Here is a 19658-nt window from a genome sequence, read left to right as displayed (position 1 = left end):
TTGATTCACCAAAAAGCCGAATTTCCTTGTGCTTCATGGTAACTAATCAATTTTCCCTAAAATGGTGTAAAAACTCCTCAGATGCCACTTTCATCGATGATCGTGGCATGTAATGTAAAAATGGAGACCTGTCAAGGGTTAAAAAGATTAATAATAATACTAACCTCATCCGTTTGAGCGCAAAGAGGCCACCGCGGCCATCTTGATTGAAGATTCCATACAAGATTTGTGCGCTGTGACATATCACGTCACCACGCGGGGCAGCATGAAGACTTCATCAAGCACCGCGCAAGATTTTGCGCGGGATCTTCAATCAAAATGGCCGGGGGTGGCCTCTTCGTGCTAAAGTGGATGCGGTGAGTATTATTATTTTTTTAACCCCTGACAAGTCTACATCTTTAGATCAGATGCCGCGATCAGCGATGAACTCAGCATTTGATGGTTTCAATGATGGGGATGGTGCAATCCCAGCACCCCATCATTGCGCCAGCTACTTACAAAGAAATGCGCTTCGTGATAAAGTCATTCGTCATGAAGTAAATTTCTTTGTGAAATTCAATGAAGCAGCTGAATCGAAGTTTTTATAACTTCATTTATCACTAGTGATAGTTAAAGGAGCACTCCAGGCACCCCAGCCAATCTGCTGTTTGAAGGAGTTGATGTGCACCAGAACGGCACAGGTCTATACGCTGTGTAGTCGCCATGCCTGGTTCCTACAGCGCTTATCTCCTTCACTAGAATGGGGACAGTGCTGTAGTAATCATCCATAGCCGCATGGCCCGCACACAATGTAAGGAGAGATGTTCTGTTCCAAAACCTGATTCCGGCACACAGGGGTGCTATTCTGATATACATTATCAATATTAAAGCCCTGTTAACCCCCTTTAAGCCTAGTGAAGGGCCTTCTGTGTGGAGTATGAAACAGGCATTCAAAGAATACTAGAGAGTTCCGGGGTCATGCACTCTGCATTAGTCATACTACATTGAATTAGTTTTGTCCAGAATATTCCTTTCAAAAGGTTGTCCTACCCCAAGCTAAAATCAATGAAAGCACCGATTGTGCTTAAAATAAAATAAAAAATCATCATGGCTGCTCCCGTTCCCCCTGTGCACTGAAGTATGACGTCCCATCCGTTAATATGTGCAGTATTCCAGCCATTCAATGGCCTCATCGGTGCTGTCTCCCCAAGTGGAGTGTGACCATGGAGTCATCGCTGAGACCAGTGAATGACTACAACAGTGCATGTGATAGATGGGACGGCATACTTCAACAGGTATCACAGTTTTAATGATTAAATTCGTGTACAGGTATGAAGATAATGCTGAACAAATTTCGAATTTACATCTATTTAAAATTTGTCTTGCAGACCTTTATTATTTTAGCCTCTCCCTAAAGGAGAAAAATGGTAGGTCTGCTTTAGTCCTGTAAAATGCGTCTATAGGTGAGCTGGATAGGACTAAACATGGCGTCCGTCATGTGGCCCGGCTTTCAGTTAACAGCCCATGTATCTAACAGGTGACTAGTAGTGTATAAGGAAACAGAACAAAGTATTACTACAAGGGGCAGCACCTCAACAGCATGTCCGTTAGGGTCTATGTAGAAACATATGTATTCTACCACTAGTTCTATCTACTCGTCAAATAGATGTGTCCTGTGTGCTGACCCAGCACATGTACATCATGTAACACATGACATGATGCCATGTTTTAGTTAGGCCCTGGATACATTACATAGGACTAATCAGGGTGGATTTGATTTAAATCAAACTGATTTAAATCACGATTTAAATCACTAGTCAGTAAGGCTTAATTTAAATCATAGTTTTCTACATAAAGACTAATTCTTGCTGGTATAACTTATAATTTGCAAGTAGATGAAGATTTTTAGAATAACAACTTTTCATATTAGTTTGATTGGTTGATTCTGCATTCATAGGTTTGTAGAAGTTAGGATTAAGGTCTTTTTCTCAACTCTGTTCATGTTATAACATTTTTGCTGTGAAGAAGAGGCATGTGATCTCTGCTGAGTCAAATTCCGTTTTGAGAACTGCAAAAGTAAACCAAGCATTTGTGATAATATCTTGTAGGCAGAGAAACTGCCCAATAATTTTACAAAAACCTCTGGAAAAGCATGACATTGTGAATGGATTAATGGAATTTATTTACCAAAAAAATTCAACATATACAGCCTTATTCTACATAATTAAAAAACTACCTGTAATCTTTATTTCATGATGGAATAACCTTTGGATGGTAATATATTTTCCTCAAAAAGCATTTTATATAAAAACACAGGACTGGGGAGAAATCAGTTGTTTCTTTTTTTTTTTATTTTAAACATAAATCAAAGCCCTAATTAATTTTAATTTAGGAGTCGGACGACCCCTTTAAATATCCATAAGATAAGGACAATAGTTAGTGATGATAATAGGTATATACTATCTGGTATTAGATAAGGAGAAAAATAGAAAGCCTGTCTGATTTGGTGTCAATGGCTACTCGTGTCTTTATAAGCATAAGCAATTATAAAGACCAGTCATAGATCTGTATATTTCTAGGAAGAATACAATGGTATTGACCTAGGGCAATGTGTAAGATACTGGGATAAGTCATCCTATACTCTACAAAAGACATGAAGAGAATTCCCCTGTCACTTCTACGTTATTGTACATGCCAAGGCAAAGCTTTCAATGTGTGACAGTCTCTGGAGGAATTTGTGAAGGCGTCAGGTATCCTGTACTGAGCGCACTTTTCATAAATCATTTATTGTAAAGGGGCATTTGTATATACAAGGAGTTATTTTTAACAGGCCAGAAGAATTTCTCACATTTTGCAATATGCTGCTTAGCAATCCGATAGCCATAGGCAACAGGCAGGGCAATAGCGATTTGCATAGAGTGCATGTATAGACATAGGAATGTGTGGATATATATATATATATATAAATCTTATCTATGCTCCACACTATCTCAGTATAACAGCTACACATACCATAGGGTGTCAAGGTAAAGCAGAACGTTATATAACAGAGGGCATAGACCAATTAAAACTTTACGTTTAATCCATAATATATATAAAAAAGGCCCATAACGAGCATAAATAAATAAACTGCTAGACTGATCAATATAATATATGGACAAAAGAGGCCAATTTGGGACTAGGTATCGGGAGGACTCACCCTATCAGATCCCTGATATAGGCTCCGCCCAGAGGAGCACCCTGATGGCGGATGCCCTCTGTCCTTGTACCTAGGCCTATTGTCCCCTAAAAGCCCTACCAATATATACAATAAACCAAATAAATCAATCATAAGTCCCACGCATTTCCCCTAGCAGGTAAATCAAAGGATCATCAGGGGATAGACAAAGGGTAATAACATACAAAACAGAAAAGACGATAAATTATAGATAATGGAGATCTTGTTAGATGATATCCGAATAGAACCATATAAATAATGTACAAGCATCGGAGGCAAAAAAAAAAAGTGTGTTACACCGAGATATAATCCACGTAGGCCACACTCAGTGCAGCATTAGAAATAAATAGGCAAAGAAGGAGACGCCGTACACCTGCAAAGTGATATGACAAGACAGAGTATGCGTGCAAAATGATATAACCAGACAGGGACCAGGTGGACCACTTACGTGCCCCAATTGCCACAAGGTACAAAGGTCTCCATTGAGCAGGACAGCAGCATGCTATAGCATATTTATGATTACTTATACACTGATGGCAGGCAACATATAATTTGATTTTATTTTCTAATCTTTATTCACATCCCATGCCACGAGTGTAATTTATATGGCCTACTTTCCATGCTCTTGTAAAAGTACTTTATAATTGTATAAACCTTGATCAATAACTTGGCTTTGGCATATGTATGTTTTTCCATTATGTCAATGTATATATAAATCTTTTCTTACGTAATCTTCCTCCATATGATAATTCCCAAATAACTATATGAAAGGAATGTGACATTCTGTTATGTGATGTTTAGCTGTATTTTTCGAAAAACCATTATTTTTCAAATGTCTTACATCATCAGTAGATAAGGAATACCATCATGGAATTTGACGTTCAAACAGATGTAAATTTTTATGGTTCAACAAGCATGTGTTTTTTTTTTTTTAATCCTTATGTAAGGCACTGCCAAACAAAGATATACACTAGTAGGTTCCATTACCTAGTTCATACAATTTAGAATAAACTGTCTACAAGATGACCTTTGAGAGCATTATAATTGACATCTATATAGATCTGTGCTACACGTGTCAAACAAAAGGTAGGATTGCCTCTTCCCCACCAGGAGTAAGGTGGTCATGCTATTCAGCACAGACAATCCAGTATGAGCCAAAAGTAAAATGCACAAGCTATAGACACCGGTCCTCATGCAATGGCATAAAATGATGTCTTTGGGCCCCAATGCAAAATCTGTAACACGTTCCACCACATGTCATTTATAATATGGTGTCTTCTTATTTGGCATAGAAGCCCATCTTTAGACACAAAAGCCAATGTGTGACAGCTACCTCTCCACCCTCTATATCTAAGCTAACCCTCATGTCCAAATCATAGCTGTGTCCTTCAAAAGGATATGCCATTAATGTGTGGAAGGGGTTTTTGGCCTATGACCTTGCCTGTACAATTTATAAGGACAGGATAGAGCGGTATTGGCTTGTACTATTTATCATGAGACGGGTAACAGATTAATAAATATGTTACAGACACGCGCTCTTTTGATCAGTAACTAAAAGCATACATTTTTATGTGTGCATTCACATGGTGTTGACTTTCCACTTGAAAGCATATGATTAATTGGATCTATGCCTAGAGAGCATCATCAGCATCAAAGAACATTGTTAGGGAAGGGTCACACTTTGCAATAGGGCAAGACTCGGCCGTGATGGGGCTGAAAGCCGTGAGGCTATTCCTCTCTAATTGATCATTAAGATTATTTATCGTTAATGGACATGCAGTTTTGTGGGTCAACCTGCAAAAACATGCAGCCATCAACAATTGGTAACAATTTATTAGACAACCACTGTAGCTTGCTTGGTCATGCAGACAGTTTTTTGTCTGCATAGCAGTCGCATGTCAACCATCCACTATGTACGGCCCTACCTTAACTGTCCTGTGCTCTCTAAATTGTGTCCTCGGCCTTGGTTGGCAAACATTCCCTAAAATTACAGGTGCCTGTTTTTGAAGTTAAAGGGGTTATCTATTAATTTAATTTTGATAGTTTATCCTCAAGCCATCAATATCTCATTGGTAGGGGTCCAGAATCTCACAGCCTCTTGGATTGGCTGTTCTGCAGTAGCTCTGGCACTGGAAGTAGACACCAGAACTGCAAAGCTCCATCCATTGTGTAGTGAAGTGAACAGGAGCAGCACTGCAGCAAACAGCTCTGTCCACTACACAATGGATGGAGCTGTGTAGTTCTGGCACTAATGGAGAATACCTGATCGCTGGGGATGTGGGGTGTCACACCCTCACCAATTAGATGTTGATAGACTATCCTAAGAATAGGCCATCAATATGAAGCAGTGGATAATCCACTCCTCTCCCTTGAATGAGCAAAATAAGATACAGCTCGTATGCCATAATGGTGTGGTTGCTGGGAAATCAAAGCACACCCTTTTAATGAATCCCAGAAAATCGCTTTAACGAGTACAAGACATGTTCTAATGTTATATGTTTTATTTACACTATGTTTTAATTCGCCCATAAAGAAGTGATCTCAGGTACCTCAAATTCCAAGAGCTATAGTGAAGTAGTCTTTATACATGCTTTCTCCATATTAATGAAGTGCATCAAGACCCTAAAGGAAAAATGTAAGTCTTCTTTTGCTTCTTGTTTATTTTACAAAGTGGGCAAGTTGAGGTGGAAGAAGTCGAGACTTGGACAGAGATGGGCCTGACCGAATCAACATTATTTACATTAAAAAACTGGAGTAAATTACACCTGAAATCTACACTAGCCTTATGTGTTTTGTTGTACAAAAAAAGCTGAAATTTTGGTGCACACAATTTTTGCACAAAAATGTTCTACTTTTTGGTTATTATTATTATTTTTTTTACATTGCTCTCGCCACTTTTGAAAAATGGTTGGGATGGTGGCATGGATAACTAGGCTAGTAGGGATACAACAGGTTTATCAAATGAGTAGTGTTGATCGAGCACAAAAGTTCTCGGGTGCTCTGGTAGAACACTTTGTGATGCTCGGGTGCTCCACAGAGCACCCGAGTACAATGGAAGTCAATGGGAAAAAACGAGCATTAAACCAGGCACCCCCAGCTCTGAAGAGTGGAGGGTGCCGGGTGAAGGGTCCCACTGAGGTCTATGCAGAAGATCGCTGCACAGTGAGGGAATCCCCCAGTGTGAGTCCGCAGCTTAGGAGTCCCTGCTCTGACTCCATATACACCTATGCCCATATATGGAGTCAGTGCTTGGGGACACCCAGTGTATTTAAATCTAATTCAGCCTCTATTTCTGAAAAGTTTCTGCTGGGATTTTACCTCACAACCTTCTACATTAGGCCAAGAACCTTAACCACTATGCTACACAGCTACATGTTAACCTGCATTGAAATATGAAATAATACTTCTGCTATATAGGAATACTTGCTACATGACAAACTACTATAACGTTTTTCTGACACAGTTCATCATTCAGCTTCATAGCTGAGAGGTTGAAGTTCTTACCTCTAATGTAGAAGGTTGTGAGTTCAAATCCCATCAGAAACTTTTCAGAAATAGAGGCTAAATTGGATTTAAATACACTAACTCAAGCATCGCACACGAGGTATTTGGCCGAGCATTGCGATGCTCGAGCCGAACTGGTATTCGGCCGAACATGCTCACTCAACACTACAAATGAGACTTTTTTTAAAATTAAAAAAAAAATTGTTCCAATTTGACTACAGTAAAGCATTGAAAGAAGAGCGAACATTAAGAAATCTTGAATGAGAGAGGAAGTGGACAAGATAGACAACAAGAGTCTGGAGATGTGGTCAGAGAGATCTGATAACAACCAAGACAGAAGAAGCCTTGACAAACAAAGAAGTAAGAAAAAGGCACTTCATACTTCACACTGCACAGTTTAGGGAGGTCTAGTCTTTGGCTCATACCATACAGGGTATTCTAATCATCATCTCTTCAGTACAGCCAAGAAATTAATATATTTTTTAATTTTAAGCCCAATGACACCTATGACAAGAACATACAACAATGTCTATAATTCGCTAATATACAGCGAGACGTGTAAGAATGTCTGAAACAGAGTTTCCTTTTAATAACGTCTGCACAATACGTCGTTCAGTTCCTGTGAAATGTACAGTGCTGGAAGTATCCACTCTGAGACAATTTAATGTTATATAAAACATCTAAAAATCTCAAATTGAACAGATTCTTTGATAATGAGAAGCCCTGGGCAATTGTCCTGTTTGACCATGAAAGACACAGTACTGCAGTCTTTAATTCCGGATTGTTCCTACACTAGGCAGGAAGTTCTGCTCAATTAATCGCACAAGGACTTATTTACAAGGAGACAAAATGCCATACGAATGCAAAATATATCTGATATCATAATACATTTTACATAGAAATAGAGGCTAAAGAAAGACTCTTTTTATTGACTCTAAATGGACACTCTATTGTCAATGTTGATGGTTAAATTCTTTGACCTTAAAAGGCACAATTAAATTTAATGTGGTCACAAGTCTACAAGGAAATTCATTACATTCAGACTGTTTCTTAGGTCAAAATAAAATTGGGATTTAGACTTCATGTACATGATAGAGCTGTGTGCATGAAGACTATAGAGAGTCTATGGGGGTAATTTATTAAGGCTAGCATTTTAGATGTCAACCTTAATAACCCCTATAGTTAATGGTGGATCAACCAGAGTTATGAAGAGCTTCCGGCCTCTACATAACTTCAGCGCACCCACCGCCGCTTCTAAATGTAAGACAGCTTCCTAGCCGTCTTACTGTGACATCTTGGGGTCATTTAGCTCTCCAGGATCGCTGTCTTCTCACCTTAGACGGTTGGCACACCTCAAGAAGCCACTCCAACACTGCAGACTTGGGTGAAAACTGGCCACGACCAGCTTTATTGTCACTTTAACAGCAGACCAAACATAAATCATAAACACAAATCCTAGGCCGTCTGGCCACTGACTACACAGTAGTGCTCCCTCTCTATCGGGATCTGGGTCTACCACCCAGCTTCCCAAACACAACACAGTGCTTGGCGCAGCCTGTTTCTTTCCCAGACTAGGAGCTTTGATTGAGGAGCTGAGCTCACCTTTACCTGAGCCCCTCAGCTAGCTGCTAATTATCTTAATTACCAGCCTAGCTGCTGCACACAGAGTTAGGGTCCATTCACACGTCCGTTGTTTCTTTCCTGATTTGTTCCGTTTTTTGCGGAACAGATTTGGACCAGATCTGGACCCATTCATTTTCAATGGGTCCTGAAAAAAAATCAGACATTGAGGTGTCCGTTTTTTTTCAGGACCCATTGAAAATGAATGGGTCCAGATCTGGTCCAGATCTGTTCTGCAAAAAACGGAACAGATCAGGAAAGAAACAACAGATGTGTGAATGGACCCTTAAAAACACTATTTTACTGGCCCTCTGGCAGCTCCACTGTCACATTACATTTAGACCATTTTCTATGCCTAAAACAGGCATAGAAAATGGTAAATGAGATGGGCCTCTCCGCCCACGCGGCACCCGCTTTTTTAAAACCTGGTGTGAGCATGGAAAAGTCGGAGATTGCTCTGCTCCATCTTCAGCAGAAGACCTTTTGGGGTGTGGCTTAGCCAATGGGATGAAGCTTGGCTATACTTTTGTCTATTGCAGAAAGGACACTGCAAGAAGGCTCTAAAGACATACTGATAGGGACCTTAGATTGTGAGCCACATTGGGACAGCATGATGTTAATGTCTGTAAAGCGCTGCAAAACATAATGGTGCTATATAAGCGAGTATAATAAATAAGGCTCCAGCCACAGGACAATGAGGAGGAGAAGTGAGGACATGGCTGAGCTTCTGGCAGTCAGAGAAAATATTTTTTATGTATACTTGTATATTAGTTTTTTGTCCATTTTGTATGCATAGTGATCCTTTAAGTAAAGACTCTGTAATGAGCATTACTCTCAGATGTCCACACAAATAAGGAACATTTTTATTCCTATTGCCAGGCTTGGACTGGCGCACAGGGGAACAGGTGAATCCCTTGGTGGGCTTCCAGTCCCCTACCCCTGCACAAGTAGCACATGACACAGTAGATTGACTGAACTACATGTAGATAGGTAGCATACAGCATCTCAACCAGCCTGCATTCATAAAGAAAATTGAGTAGGTTAGCCGACTACACAGTCTAATATATTGGTTGACTGAGATAGCTTCTAGGTACAGAGGTACAGTCATGTGAAAAAATTAGGACACCCTTTGAAAGCATGTGGTTTTTTGTAACATTTTTAATAAATGGTTATTTCATCTCCGTTTCAACAATACAGAGAGATTAAAGTAATCCAACTAAACAAAGAAAACTGAAGAAAAGTCTTTTCAAGATCTTCTGTAAATGTCATTCTACAAAAATGCCTATTCTAACTGAGGAAAAAGATAGGACACCCTCACATGTATTCCCTCTTAAATTGGCTCAGATCTCACACAGGTATATCACACCAGGTGCACATAATTAGTAGATCGTTACTCTGCATGTTGAATGAGGCTTGCCCTATTTAAACCTCAGACATTTAGTTTGGTGTGCTCCTGACTGTTGAAGTGAGAGTGAGCACCATGGTGAGAGCAAAAGAGCTGTCAGAGGACTTCAGAAAAAAGATTGTAGCAGCCTATGAGTCTGGGAAGGGATTTAAAAAGATCTCAAAAGATTTTGAAATCAGCCATTCCACTGTCCGGAAGATAGTCTACAAGTGGAGGGCTTTCAAAACAACTGCCAACATGCCCAGGACTGGTCGCCCCAGCAAGTTCACCCCAAGAGCAGACCGCAAGATGCTAAAAGAGGTATCCAAAAACCCTAAAGTGTCATCTCGAGAACTACAGCAGGCTCTGGCTACTGTTGATGTAGAAGTACATGCCTCTACAATCAGAAAGAGACTGTACAAGTTTAACTTGCATGGGAGGTGTGCAAGGAGGAAACCTTTGCTTTCCAAGAGAAACATCGAGGCCAGACTGACATTTGCCAGCGATAAAGTTGACAAAGACCAGGACTTCTGGAATAATGTTCTTTGGACAGATGAGTCCAAAATTGAATTATTTGGACACAACAGCAGAGGACATGTTTGGCGTAAACCAAACACAGCATTCCAAGAAAAGAACCTCATACCAACTGTAAAGCATGGAGGTGGAAGTGTCATGGTTTGGGGCTGCTTTGCTGCAGCAGGACCTGGTCAGCTCACCATCATAGAATCCACGATGAATTCTACTGTGTATCAGAAGGTGCTTGAAGAACATGTGAGACCATCAGTTAGAAAATTAAAGCTGAAGCGGAACTGGACCATGCAACATGACAATGACCCAAAACATACTAGTAAATCAACCAAAGATTGGCTGAAAAAGAAGAAATGGAGAGTGCTGGAATGGCCAAGTCAAAGTCCAGATTTGAATCCCATTGAGATGCTGTGGGGTGACTTGAAAAGGGCTGTACGTGCAAGAAACCCCTCAAACATCTCACAGCTGAAAAAGTTCTGCATTGAGGAGTGGGGTAAAATTTCCTCAGACCGATGTCGAAGACTGGTAGATGGCTACAAGAACCGTCTCACTGCAGTTATTTCAGCCAAAGGAGGTAACACTCGCTATTAGGGGCAAGGGTGTCCTATCTTTTTCCTCAGTTAGAATAGGCATTTTTGTAGAATGACATTTACAGAAGATCTTGAAAAGACTTTTCTTCAGTTTTCTTTGTTTAGTCGGATTACTTTAATCTCTCTGTATTGTTGAAACGGAGATGAAATAACCATTTATTAAAAATGTTACAAAAAACCACATGCTTTCAAAGGGTGTCCTAATTTTTTCACAAGACTGTATGTCAGAGAGTAAAATGTTTCTCAGGAACCTGTCCTGTCAAAGTTGCTGTGGAGACCCTTATAATCAGTCATCTTGTAGCACCTTTCTACTGTGGCCACAGGTAATATTTGCATCTCGCTGTAGAGTAGGCCCCCAGAATGAATTTTACTGGTGGGCCCAAGGCACCCCAGTCTGACACTGTCTACTGCATGTTAAAATCTGAGCAAATATTTGCCCACTCTACTGTATGTGAGTGGGGTTTAGAAGTCACCATTCACTGGCATTTACATTACTTCTATTCATTTCTAATTATTTGCAACTATAAAATATTCTTATATATAGTGATCTTGGTTAGGGTGTGAGGCAGGGGTTTGTGTAAAACTGAATTTAGGCCAGTTTCACACAATATCCTTTGGTGCAATTTATTAAAGGGGTTAGGAAAATATAAAGGAGAAACAATCCCAGTTTGGAGAAAAGATAAGGCTGAATCTCAGCTGTGATAAGTATTTGGTCTGTATAGGTCTTTGGCCAACGATGTTTCTATCTGCCGACAGTAAGCAGAGATCATTCATGACAATAGTGAGAAATTGTAAAGTTCCGTATATCAGAAATCTGCATAACATTTCATTATGTTGAGGTTAGGCTGTATTTACATACTGGAAATTCCTTTAATCTGAGAGTTTTCTGGACATGGCAGGTACATAAAGATGAATCTATACAATAGATGTGACATTTTTATGGTTAACAGACATTCTCTTTACAATACCAGGAAATCGAGCGATTTCCCTGTAAATTCTCACATACGTAGAGGTATTCTGAGATGCATTGTTTTACCACAGTTTGTTCCCCATTTCTAGGAGGAAACAGAGTCTTTATCGGCAGGCAGCAGTTTCTCAAGTCTGCTGGATTCCGTCTAGTCGTAGTATTACAAGAATGTTGGCTTTCACGAGTTTTCTCCGAGTGGTTATGTCAGATTGAGGTTTGGTATTTGAACAGTTTTGCAGGCATGCAAATACTGACATGTGTCCTCTTGCAATTACTCAATGGGCTTTTTGAAAACTACTCACATCTGTCCATAGAATCAAGGTGAATGTAGAGGTATTTCCTGCAAGGACCTAGGGTTGCCACCCGTACGGGAATGACCCGGACAGTCCAGGTTTGTAATCCTGTGCCCGGCTACAAGCCTTTCTCCGACCCGGGCACAGCGATCAGCTGGGAGTGATGCGATGCTAGCCCAGGGCGGCGCTGACTTCAGACCCTCCCTCCCTTCTGTTCGGGTTTGGCTTTAAGAAAAGGTGGCAACCCTAGACCTACCCTACAAGCAACTTTCCATAAAAGACAAACTATATACTGACTATTTACTTCACTTTGTAGAAACGATACATAAAATGTAAAAGTTTCCCTTTGGAGCCATCTTAGGCCCTACACCTTTTTACTGATCCATGTTGCACAGATCTGTAATACAGCACACATCGAAATCTATGGCCAATATTGTGTAATTCTCCATGCCTCTGAATTCATATATCCAGAAAAGCAGATAATATGAAGAAAAGTGCCACACTTTCTCATATTTTAGTACAGGTATATATACCGTCATAGGAGGATATGCTGCCATATTGAGTCACCGTACACCAGCATTTTGAATGCCTACACTCCACTGTATGAAACTACAAGGCTCCACTTGATTGCTTTCCCGCATTTTAAATAATATATTAGGTAATGCTTGAAATTAAAGCGGTTTTCCAGAGGGATAAAGGAAATGGTTTAAAATTTTAAGAAAAAAAGTCGCTTCATCAATTCCCTGTTGCTGCCGTTCCGGCGCTCACTGGGTCCTCGTTTACCTCCGCTTCCTAGTCATGTTTTGACATATAGGAAATGACAGGAAATATTCATTCAGCCAATCATTGGCCATATCGTTGACCTGCCTTAATCAGCAATTGGCTGAGCAGGAATTTGCTACCATTTTCTGTGTCAAGACGGGACCAGGAAGTTAAGAGCAGCTGGGACCTGCACAGTGCTGGAACAATGGCAGCAGGAGATCAGTAAAGTACATATGGCTTATTTTACTATTTTAAACTCATTCTGCCAGTGTCCCTATATGCTATAGAACAGCTTTCCCTGTCTCCCTGCCTTCTCACTAGCGAGCACAGAGGGAAATTACACTGTCAGTGCTCACCGCTGACAGTATAGAGATGGCAGCAACACAGGGCACAATATATAATATATAAACCATAAATCCCAAGTGTCCCTCATCTGGACCCCAGTCCCTCTGTAATAATTTGGAGGGCACTTAACTATCTGATGTTGTAAGGAATCATCTTAAGGCCTCATGCACACAAACGTATTTTCTATCCGTGTCCATTCTTTTTTTTTTTTTCGGACCGTTTACGGAACCATTCATTTCAATGGGTCCGCAAAAAAAACTGAAGTTACTCCGTGTGCATTCCGTTTCCGTATGTTCGTATTTCCGTTCTGCAAAAAAATAGACCATGTCTTATTATTGTCCGCATTACGGACAAGGATAGGACTGTTCTATTATGGGCCAGCTGTTCCGTTCCACAAAATATGGAATGCACATGGACGTCATCCGTATTTTCTGCGGATCCGTTTTTTGCAGACCGCAAAATACATACGTTCATGTGCATGAGGCCTAAAGGTACATGTATATAAACCATTTATTACAATATATACATAGAATTAATAAACAAATCAATGATAAAGAAATAGGAATAAATATATACCGGCATCACCTATAGGTGAACAATAATAATAAAATAATTTAAAAAATTGTAATATAAAAAAGTATATAATACATAGTCACAGAGATGATGATATCAATTAGGCAAAGGTTTATATTAGTAAATTACAAGACCATGATTGGTAATTATGTAAATTGCTCATAATTCACATTGTGGTGACATGATTCCAAAATATACCTATTTGATATCAACCGACCAATAGCCTAAACACGTGGGACGCTGAAACAAACAAGCCGGCATTGCTCAGCGGCCGGACTATTACAGACACGTGGGACGCCGCAAGAGCCTAGCCGACAAAGTCTAGAGACCGCATCATCGCAGCCTGGTTTCTGATACAAAGTGTTCTCGCTACGCCAAGGGATTGGTAACGTAGAAGCAAACTTGTTATATTTTACTGTATCACAGTTACAATCGGGACATAGAGTTACCTTGTAACAAAAAAGTATTGGTAACTGAATAACAAATATGCTATATTAACCACAACCAACTACCAATGGTTTCATCAGATGATAGCTATCTAACAATCTACTAACAACAAGTTACTTTTATAGAAGGTACATTAATTACCCCCAACTCTATGAATGTACTGACGTCAGGATAATGAGAATTATATTACAGAGATCGATATAAGACAAATTGGAGCCTCACAAATATTATATCTCAATACCATTTTTTTGAATATATGAACTTTAATTAATCAGTGGCTTATATACACAATACTGTCAATATCTATTTTATTTTATTTTATTTTACTTTGTTTATATTTGAGAGGAACATTCATTTATATTGATTTTTAATAACGTGTTGATATCAAATAGGTATATTTTGGAATAATAATCAGGGAAAGCTTCCTCAACCAAGTCAACCTCCTTGGCCAAAATGGGGCGATTAGAATAAGCCTCGTCCGTTCCTGCCTCAGCTTCCGTAGTACCTTCGGAAGGAGCCTTAGAGGAAGAAAGGCGTACAGGAGCTGATTCGGCCACGGAAGAGAGAACGCATCTATCCCTGCCGGAGAATCTTGCGGATTTAGAAAAAAGAAAAAGGTTGCATTTCTTGTTCTGTCTGGTCGCAAAAAAGGTCTATTTGAGGAGGACCCCAAAGTTGAATTATCTGGCTGAAATGAATGAATATGGAAGGACCTTCTATCTTCATTGGGTCTGGGTACCAAACATTCAGTTTTTTATCATGAGTGTGCAAAATGCATTGCACTCACGCAGAAAAAACTGAAGAACGCAACGATTTTCCCTGAACGCACCCGTATGCTATCCGTCCCTCACCCGCAACAGCCGTGTGAAAGAGCCTTAGGCCTCTTTCAGACGGGTATTGCGAGAAAATGTGCAGGTGCGTTGCGGAAACATGCACGAAGACTTGGGATCGGTGTTCTGTAGATTGCTATTATTTTCCCTTATAACCATGTTATAAGGGAAAATAATACATTCTGAATACAGAATGTATAGTAAAATAGCGCTGGAGGGGTTAAAAAAAAATATATATATATTTAACTCGCCTTAATCCACTTGATCGCGAAGCCGGCATCTCTTCTGACTTCTTTCTTTGCTTTGTGAAGCAACAGGACCTGTGGTGACGTCACTCCGGTCATCACATGGTCCATCACCATGGTAAAAGATCATGTGATGGATCATGTGATGACCGGAGTGACATCACCACAGGTCCTGTTGCTTCACACAGCAAAGAAAGAAGTCAGAAGAGATGCCGGCTTCGCGATCAAGTGGATTAAGGCGAGTTAAATAATTTATTTATTTTTTTTAACCTCTCCAGCGCTATTGTACTATGCATTCTGTATTCAGAATGCTATTATTTTCCCTTATAACCATGTTAGAAGGGAAAATAATAATGATCGGGTCTCCATCCCGATCGTCTCCTAGCAACCATGCGTGAAAATCGCACTGCATCCGCACTTGCTTGCGGATGCTTGCGATTTTCACGCAACCCCATTCATTTCTATGGGGCCTGCGTTACGTGAAAAACGCACAAAATAGAGCATGCTGCGATTTTCACGCAACGCACAAGTGATGCGTGAAAATCACCGCTCATGTGAACAGCCCCATAGAAATTAATGGGTCGGGATTCAGTGCGGGTGCAATGCGTTCAACTCACGCATCGTATCCGCGCGGAATACTCGCCCGTGTGAAAGGGGCCTTAGAGATGCCGACAGCACACACTGTGCTGTCCACATTTTTTGCTGCCGTGTTAAGATGAAGGCGGATCAGATACAGTCCAAAAATACGGTTGTGTGCATGAAAACAATGTAGCACAGCTCGGCTGCTTCTGTAATTTCAATCACCTCTCCATTTGGAGTGGTGGCATGGGGGTCTAGGAACCCCTTTTCTAGAGCTAGTTGCCGGTCCCAAAATAAGACATGCATGTATCAGACATTTAAGGCATACCCTGCTGATAGGGGGTATATGTTAAAGGTGGAAATATTCTTTAATAATGGTAATATGACACCTTTTTGATCAACAAAAGGGGGCCTCATTTATCAAAACTAACAGGAAAGCTGTCTTAGTTGCCCATAACAACCAATCAGAACTTAACTTTCATTTCTTAAAAAGCGTTCTGAAAAAAAATGAAAGATGAGCTCTGATTGGTTGCCATAGGCAACTAAGACAGCTTTCCTGTTAGTTTTGATAATTGAGGCCCAGGATCTTCACAAGAGCTGTTACCTATAAATAAATCAATAAGGCCCTGTTCATCTGGCTTGAACACCTGGCAATAACTGCAAGGAATAAACAATGGACATACAAACCAGATTGCAACTGTATGTCACTTGTTTCACATTTACTTCCATTATAAATTAAAATAAAGAAAAAAACATATACAGAACAATATACAGTACATTCGTATGTGGGAAGTGCTTGTATTTGAAAACAGATTGGACTACATATTGCAATACAGTTGGATAAAGATATGCTGAAATATACTTGTCAGACATAGCAAAAAAACAAAACAAAAAAAACATTCTTTTGGCATACCGTAGGTCAGGCTCATTGAAGAATATGGGTATGCCTTGTTGCAACCATGTAAATAACCTGTATGTGTCTCAGACCTTGGTTCACCAATCTGCCTCAGAGTCACCAGGCTATAGGCTTATATTAGAGCAGAGCGAACTTGTGTTTTCATGCTTGACGTACAAGGTTCAGGTTATCTAAGAATTCCGCTACCACAGACCATAACTTATGGTCCGTGGTAGCGAAATCCATAACAGAATTCTTAGGCTAGGTCTACACGATGACATTTGTTGCGTGACATTTTGTCGCTGCAATGTCGCGCGACCATTTTTATAATTATAGTCTATGGTGTCGCACTGCGGCATGCGACAGGCTGCTACGTGACAGTCACAAAAAATCCATTCGAGAGCAGCATGTCGCATGTCGCAGTGCGACACCATAGACCAGGGATCAGCAACCTTCGGCACTCCAGCTGTTGTGAAACTACAATTCCCAGCATGCTCCATTCATTTCGATGTGAGTTCTTAGAAGAGCAGAACAAGTATGCATGCTGGGAGTTGTAGTTTCTCAACAGCTGGAGTGCCGGAGGTTGCCTACCCCTGCCATAGACTATCATTATAAAAATTGTTGTGCGACAAATGTTGCAGTGAAGTTGCGCCCTGCCGCGCGACACATGTCGCCGTGTAGACCTAGCCTACCCAAATCTTGTACGCCAAACTCATCCCTAGCTACTATCCATTCACCCATTATTTTTCCATTTGCTAAAAGCACATCTTAAACCTGGCAAAATGATGGGAAAATTCAAAATTTCTACGTAAAAAAAATAAAAACAAACTTCTATAAAAAACTACATTACAATAAAAAACATTGATGAATAAAACTGTAAAAACCTGTTCCTTACAATTTGCTGTCTATTCACTGATCACATTTATATTCAGCAGAGATAGGGATTACCGTCCATACACACTGCATCGACATGACATTGAGCAAGACTGATATAGTGAATAGTAGATAAATATATAAAACACTTTGGAATGTACTAAAGACAAAGTACTACAACAATATTATCATCATAAAGTAGCAACATTGTATGATTTGGCGTTTCCTGCCGCCAATTCATAGTAAATCCAGGACTGTAGCCGCACAGACCCTATCCTGGCGGTGAGGAGCTGCAGACCCAGACAGAGCCCTGTCTCAAGCAGCACATTCCCCACCTAGGTGCCTCTTCTTCTCTCTGTCTACAAGTGTCACGTTACCAAAAGTCAACTTCTACCAGCTTCCACATCCAAACAACAACCTCTCAATTCCTATGCCCCGGGCAACATATACACAAAGAAAAGGGTACAGTCAGTGCCAAAAACTTACCCTCAAAGTGTAGAGTGGCAGAGTGGCAGGAGACCATCAGGGTCCAAAGTAAAAGAAGTTGCAGCACCCTAGCCATAGAATCCATTCCCCCCGCCTCATAAAAATCTAGAACCGTAAGAAGTAATCCACAAAGTTTCTTTCGTTCAGTTGAGTTCTTGCCTTGTGCTGGGGCTGAGCAGCCAGCAGCCCTCCCTACATTCCTATGGGCTGCCTGCAACCTCTGTGACTCACACACTAGCAAGTCCTGGGGAAACAGGAAATCTTCAACTTCACAGCTGGGCCTCTCTAGTTCTTTTTTTTTTTTTTCTTCTTAAAAACCTCACCCAGTTGCTGTCAGTCATATGACATAGGACAGCCCCTTCTGCCTCAGGTTACAACTTCTTACTATTGTGGAGTTTTTTTTTTTCAAGCTATAATGCTGTCATGGGGGGGGGGGGGGGGGACACTATTCTGTACGAGCAATCAGCTCTGTACCTTTATAGCAAACAGATGTGCCGGCTCCTTTAACCTGAGAATCACGTTATAAGAATTTAAAGGAGCACTGTACCGGTTTTATTCATTATGACTTTAGGCTCCTATGAGCTGAAGATCTCAAGGTTGCGGCTGATTTGTCCACATATACGGCCTAATGTGTCACCTCTACGAAGATACTGTATGTAATGTTTTTATAGGTTGCTATGTATGTATTGAGTCCTAGGCCAGTGGTCATCAACCTTTAGCACTCCAGCTGTTGTGAAACTACAATTCCCAGAAGGCTCCAGTCACTTCTGTCAGAGTTCTGAGAAAAGCAGAGGAAGTGAGCATGCTGGGAGTTGTAGTTTCACAATAGCTGGAGCGCCAGAGGTTGCCTAGCCCCGTTTTTACAGGCTAGTCTGGCTCTATCAAGCCCATATTGAGTATGTATTAGCTGCTATGTATAGGTCTGTATAGGATGCAATGCACAATTTAAGTCTGTGCAGGCTGCTACCGTATGTACATGTTGGGTCTGTAATGGCTGCCATGTGTACATTCTGCCAGATTTAAAGGGGTTGTCCGGGTTCAGAGCTGAACCCGGACATACCCATATTTTCACCCAGGCAGTCCCCCTGACAAGAGCATCGGAGCATGCTCTAATGCTCTCCTTTGCCCTGTCCTAAATCGTGCAGGGCAAAAGCATTTTCAGGAGATCCAGTGACATACCAGGCTCTCCTTAGGGCTGCGAGGCGGAGGCTTCTGCCCAGCAGTGAGCCCAGTGACTTCATGAACTCACCATACCCCTCACGGAATACCTTGGGGTGTCTTCTTTCTAAAATGGGGTCACTTGTGGGGTATTTATACTGCCCTGGCATTTTAGGGGCCCTAATGCGTGAGAAGTAGTTTGGAATCCAACTGCGTAAAAATGCCCTGTGAAATCCTAAAAGTACTCATTGGAATTTGGGCCCCTTTGCGCACCTAGGCTGCAAAAAAGTGTCACACATGTGGTATCACCGTACTCAGGAGAAGTAGGGCAATGTGTTTGTGGTGTATTTTTACATATACCCATACTGTGTGTGAGAAATATC

General features: G+C 40.7%; 1 protein-coding gene across 1 annotated transcript in view; it reads right to left on the bottom strand.

Annotated features, from left to right (window-relative positions):
* Nucleotides 1–18502, bottom strand: part of TGFBR2 (transforming growth factor beta receptor 2) — an 89457-nt gene extending 70955 nt beyond the window's left edge. The window contains exon 1 of the mRNA XM_040433315.1: nucleotides 18118–18502. Within this exon, the coding sequence (XP_040289249.1) occupies nucleotides 18118–18202 (85 nt within the window). The 5' untranslated portion in view covers nucleotides 18203–18502. The remainder of the gene's footprint in view (nucleotides 1–18117) is intronic.
* Nucleotides 18503–19658: the final 1156 nt, after the last annotated feature.

The sequence above is a fragment of the Bufo bufo genome, chromosome 5, assembly GCF_905171765.1.
Source record: "Bufo bufo chromosome 5, aBufBuf1.1, whole genome shotgun sequence".
Classification (NCBI taxonomy): Eukaryota; Metazoa; Chordata; class Amphibia; order Anura; family Bufonidae; genus Bufo; species Bufo bufo.
The sequence above is the reverse complement of the archived record's forward strand: the minus strand, read 5'-3'. Positions and strand labels throughout refer to the sequence as shown.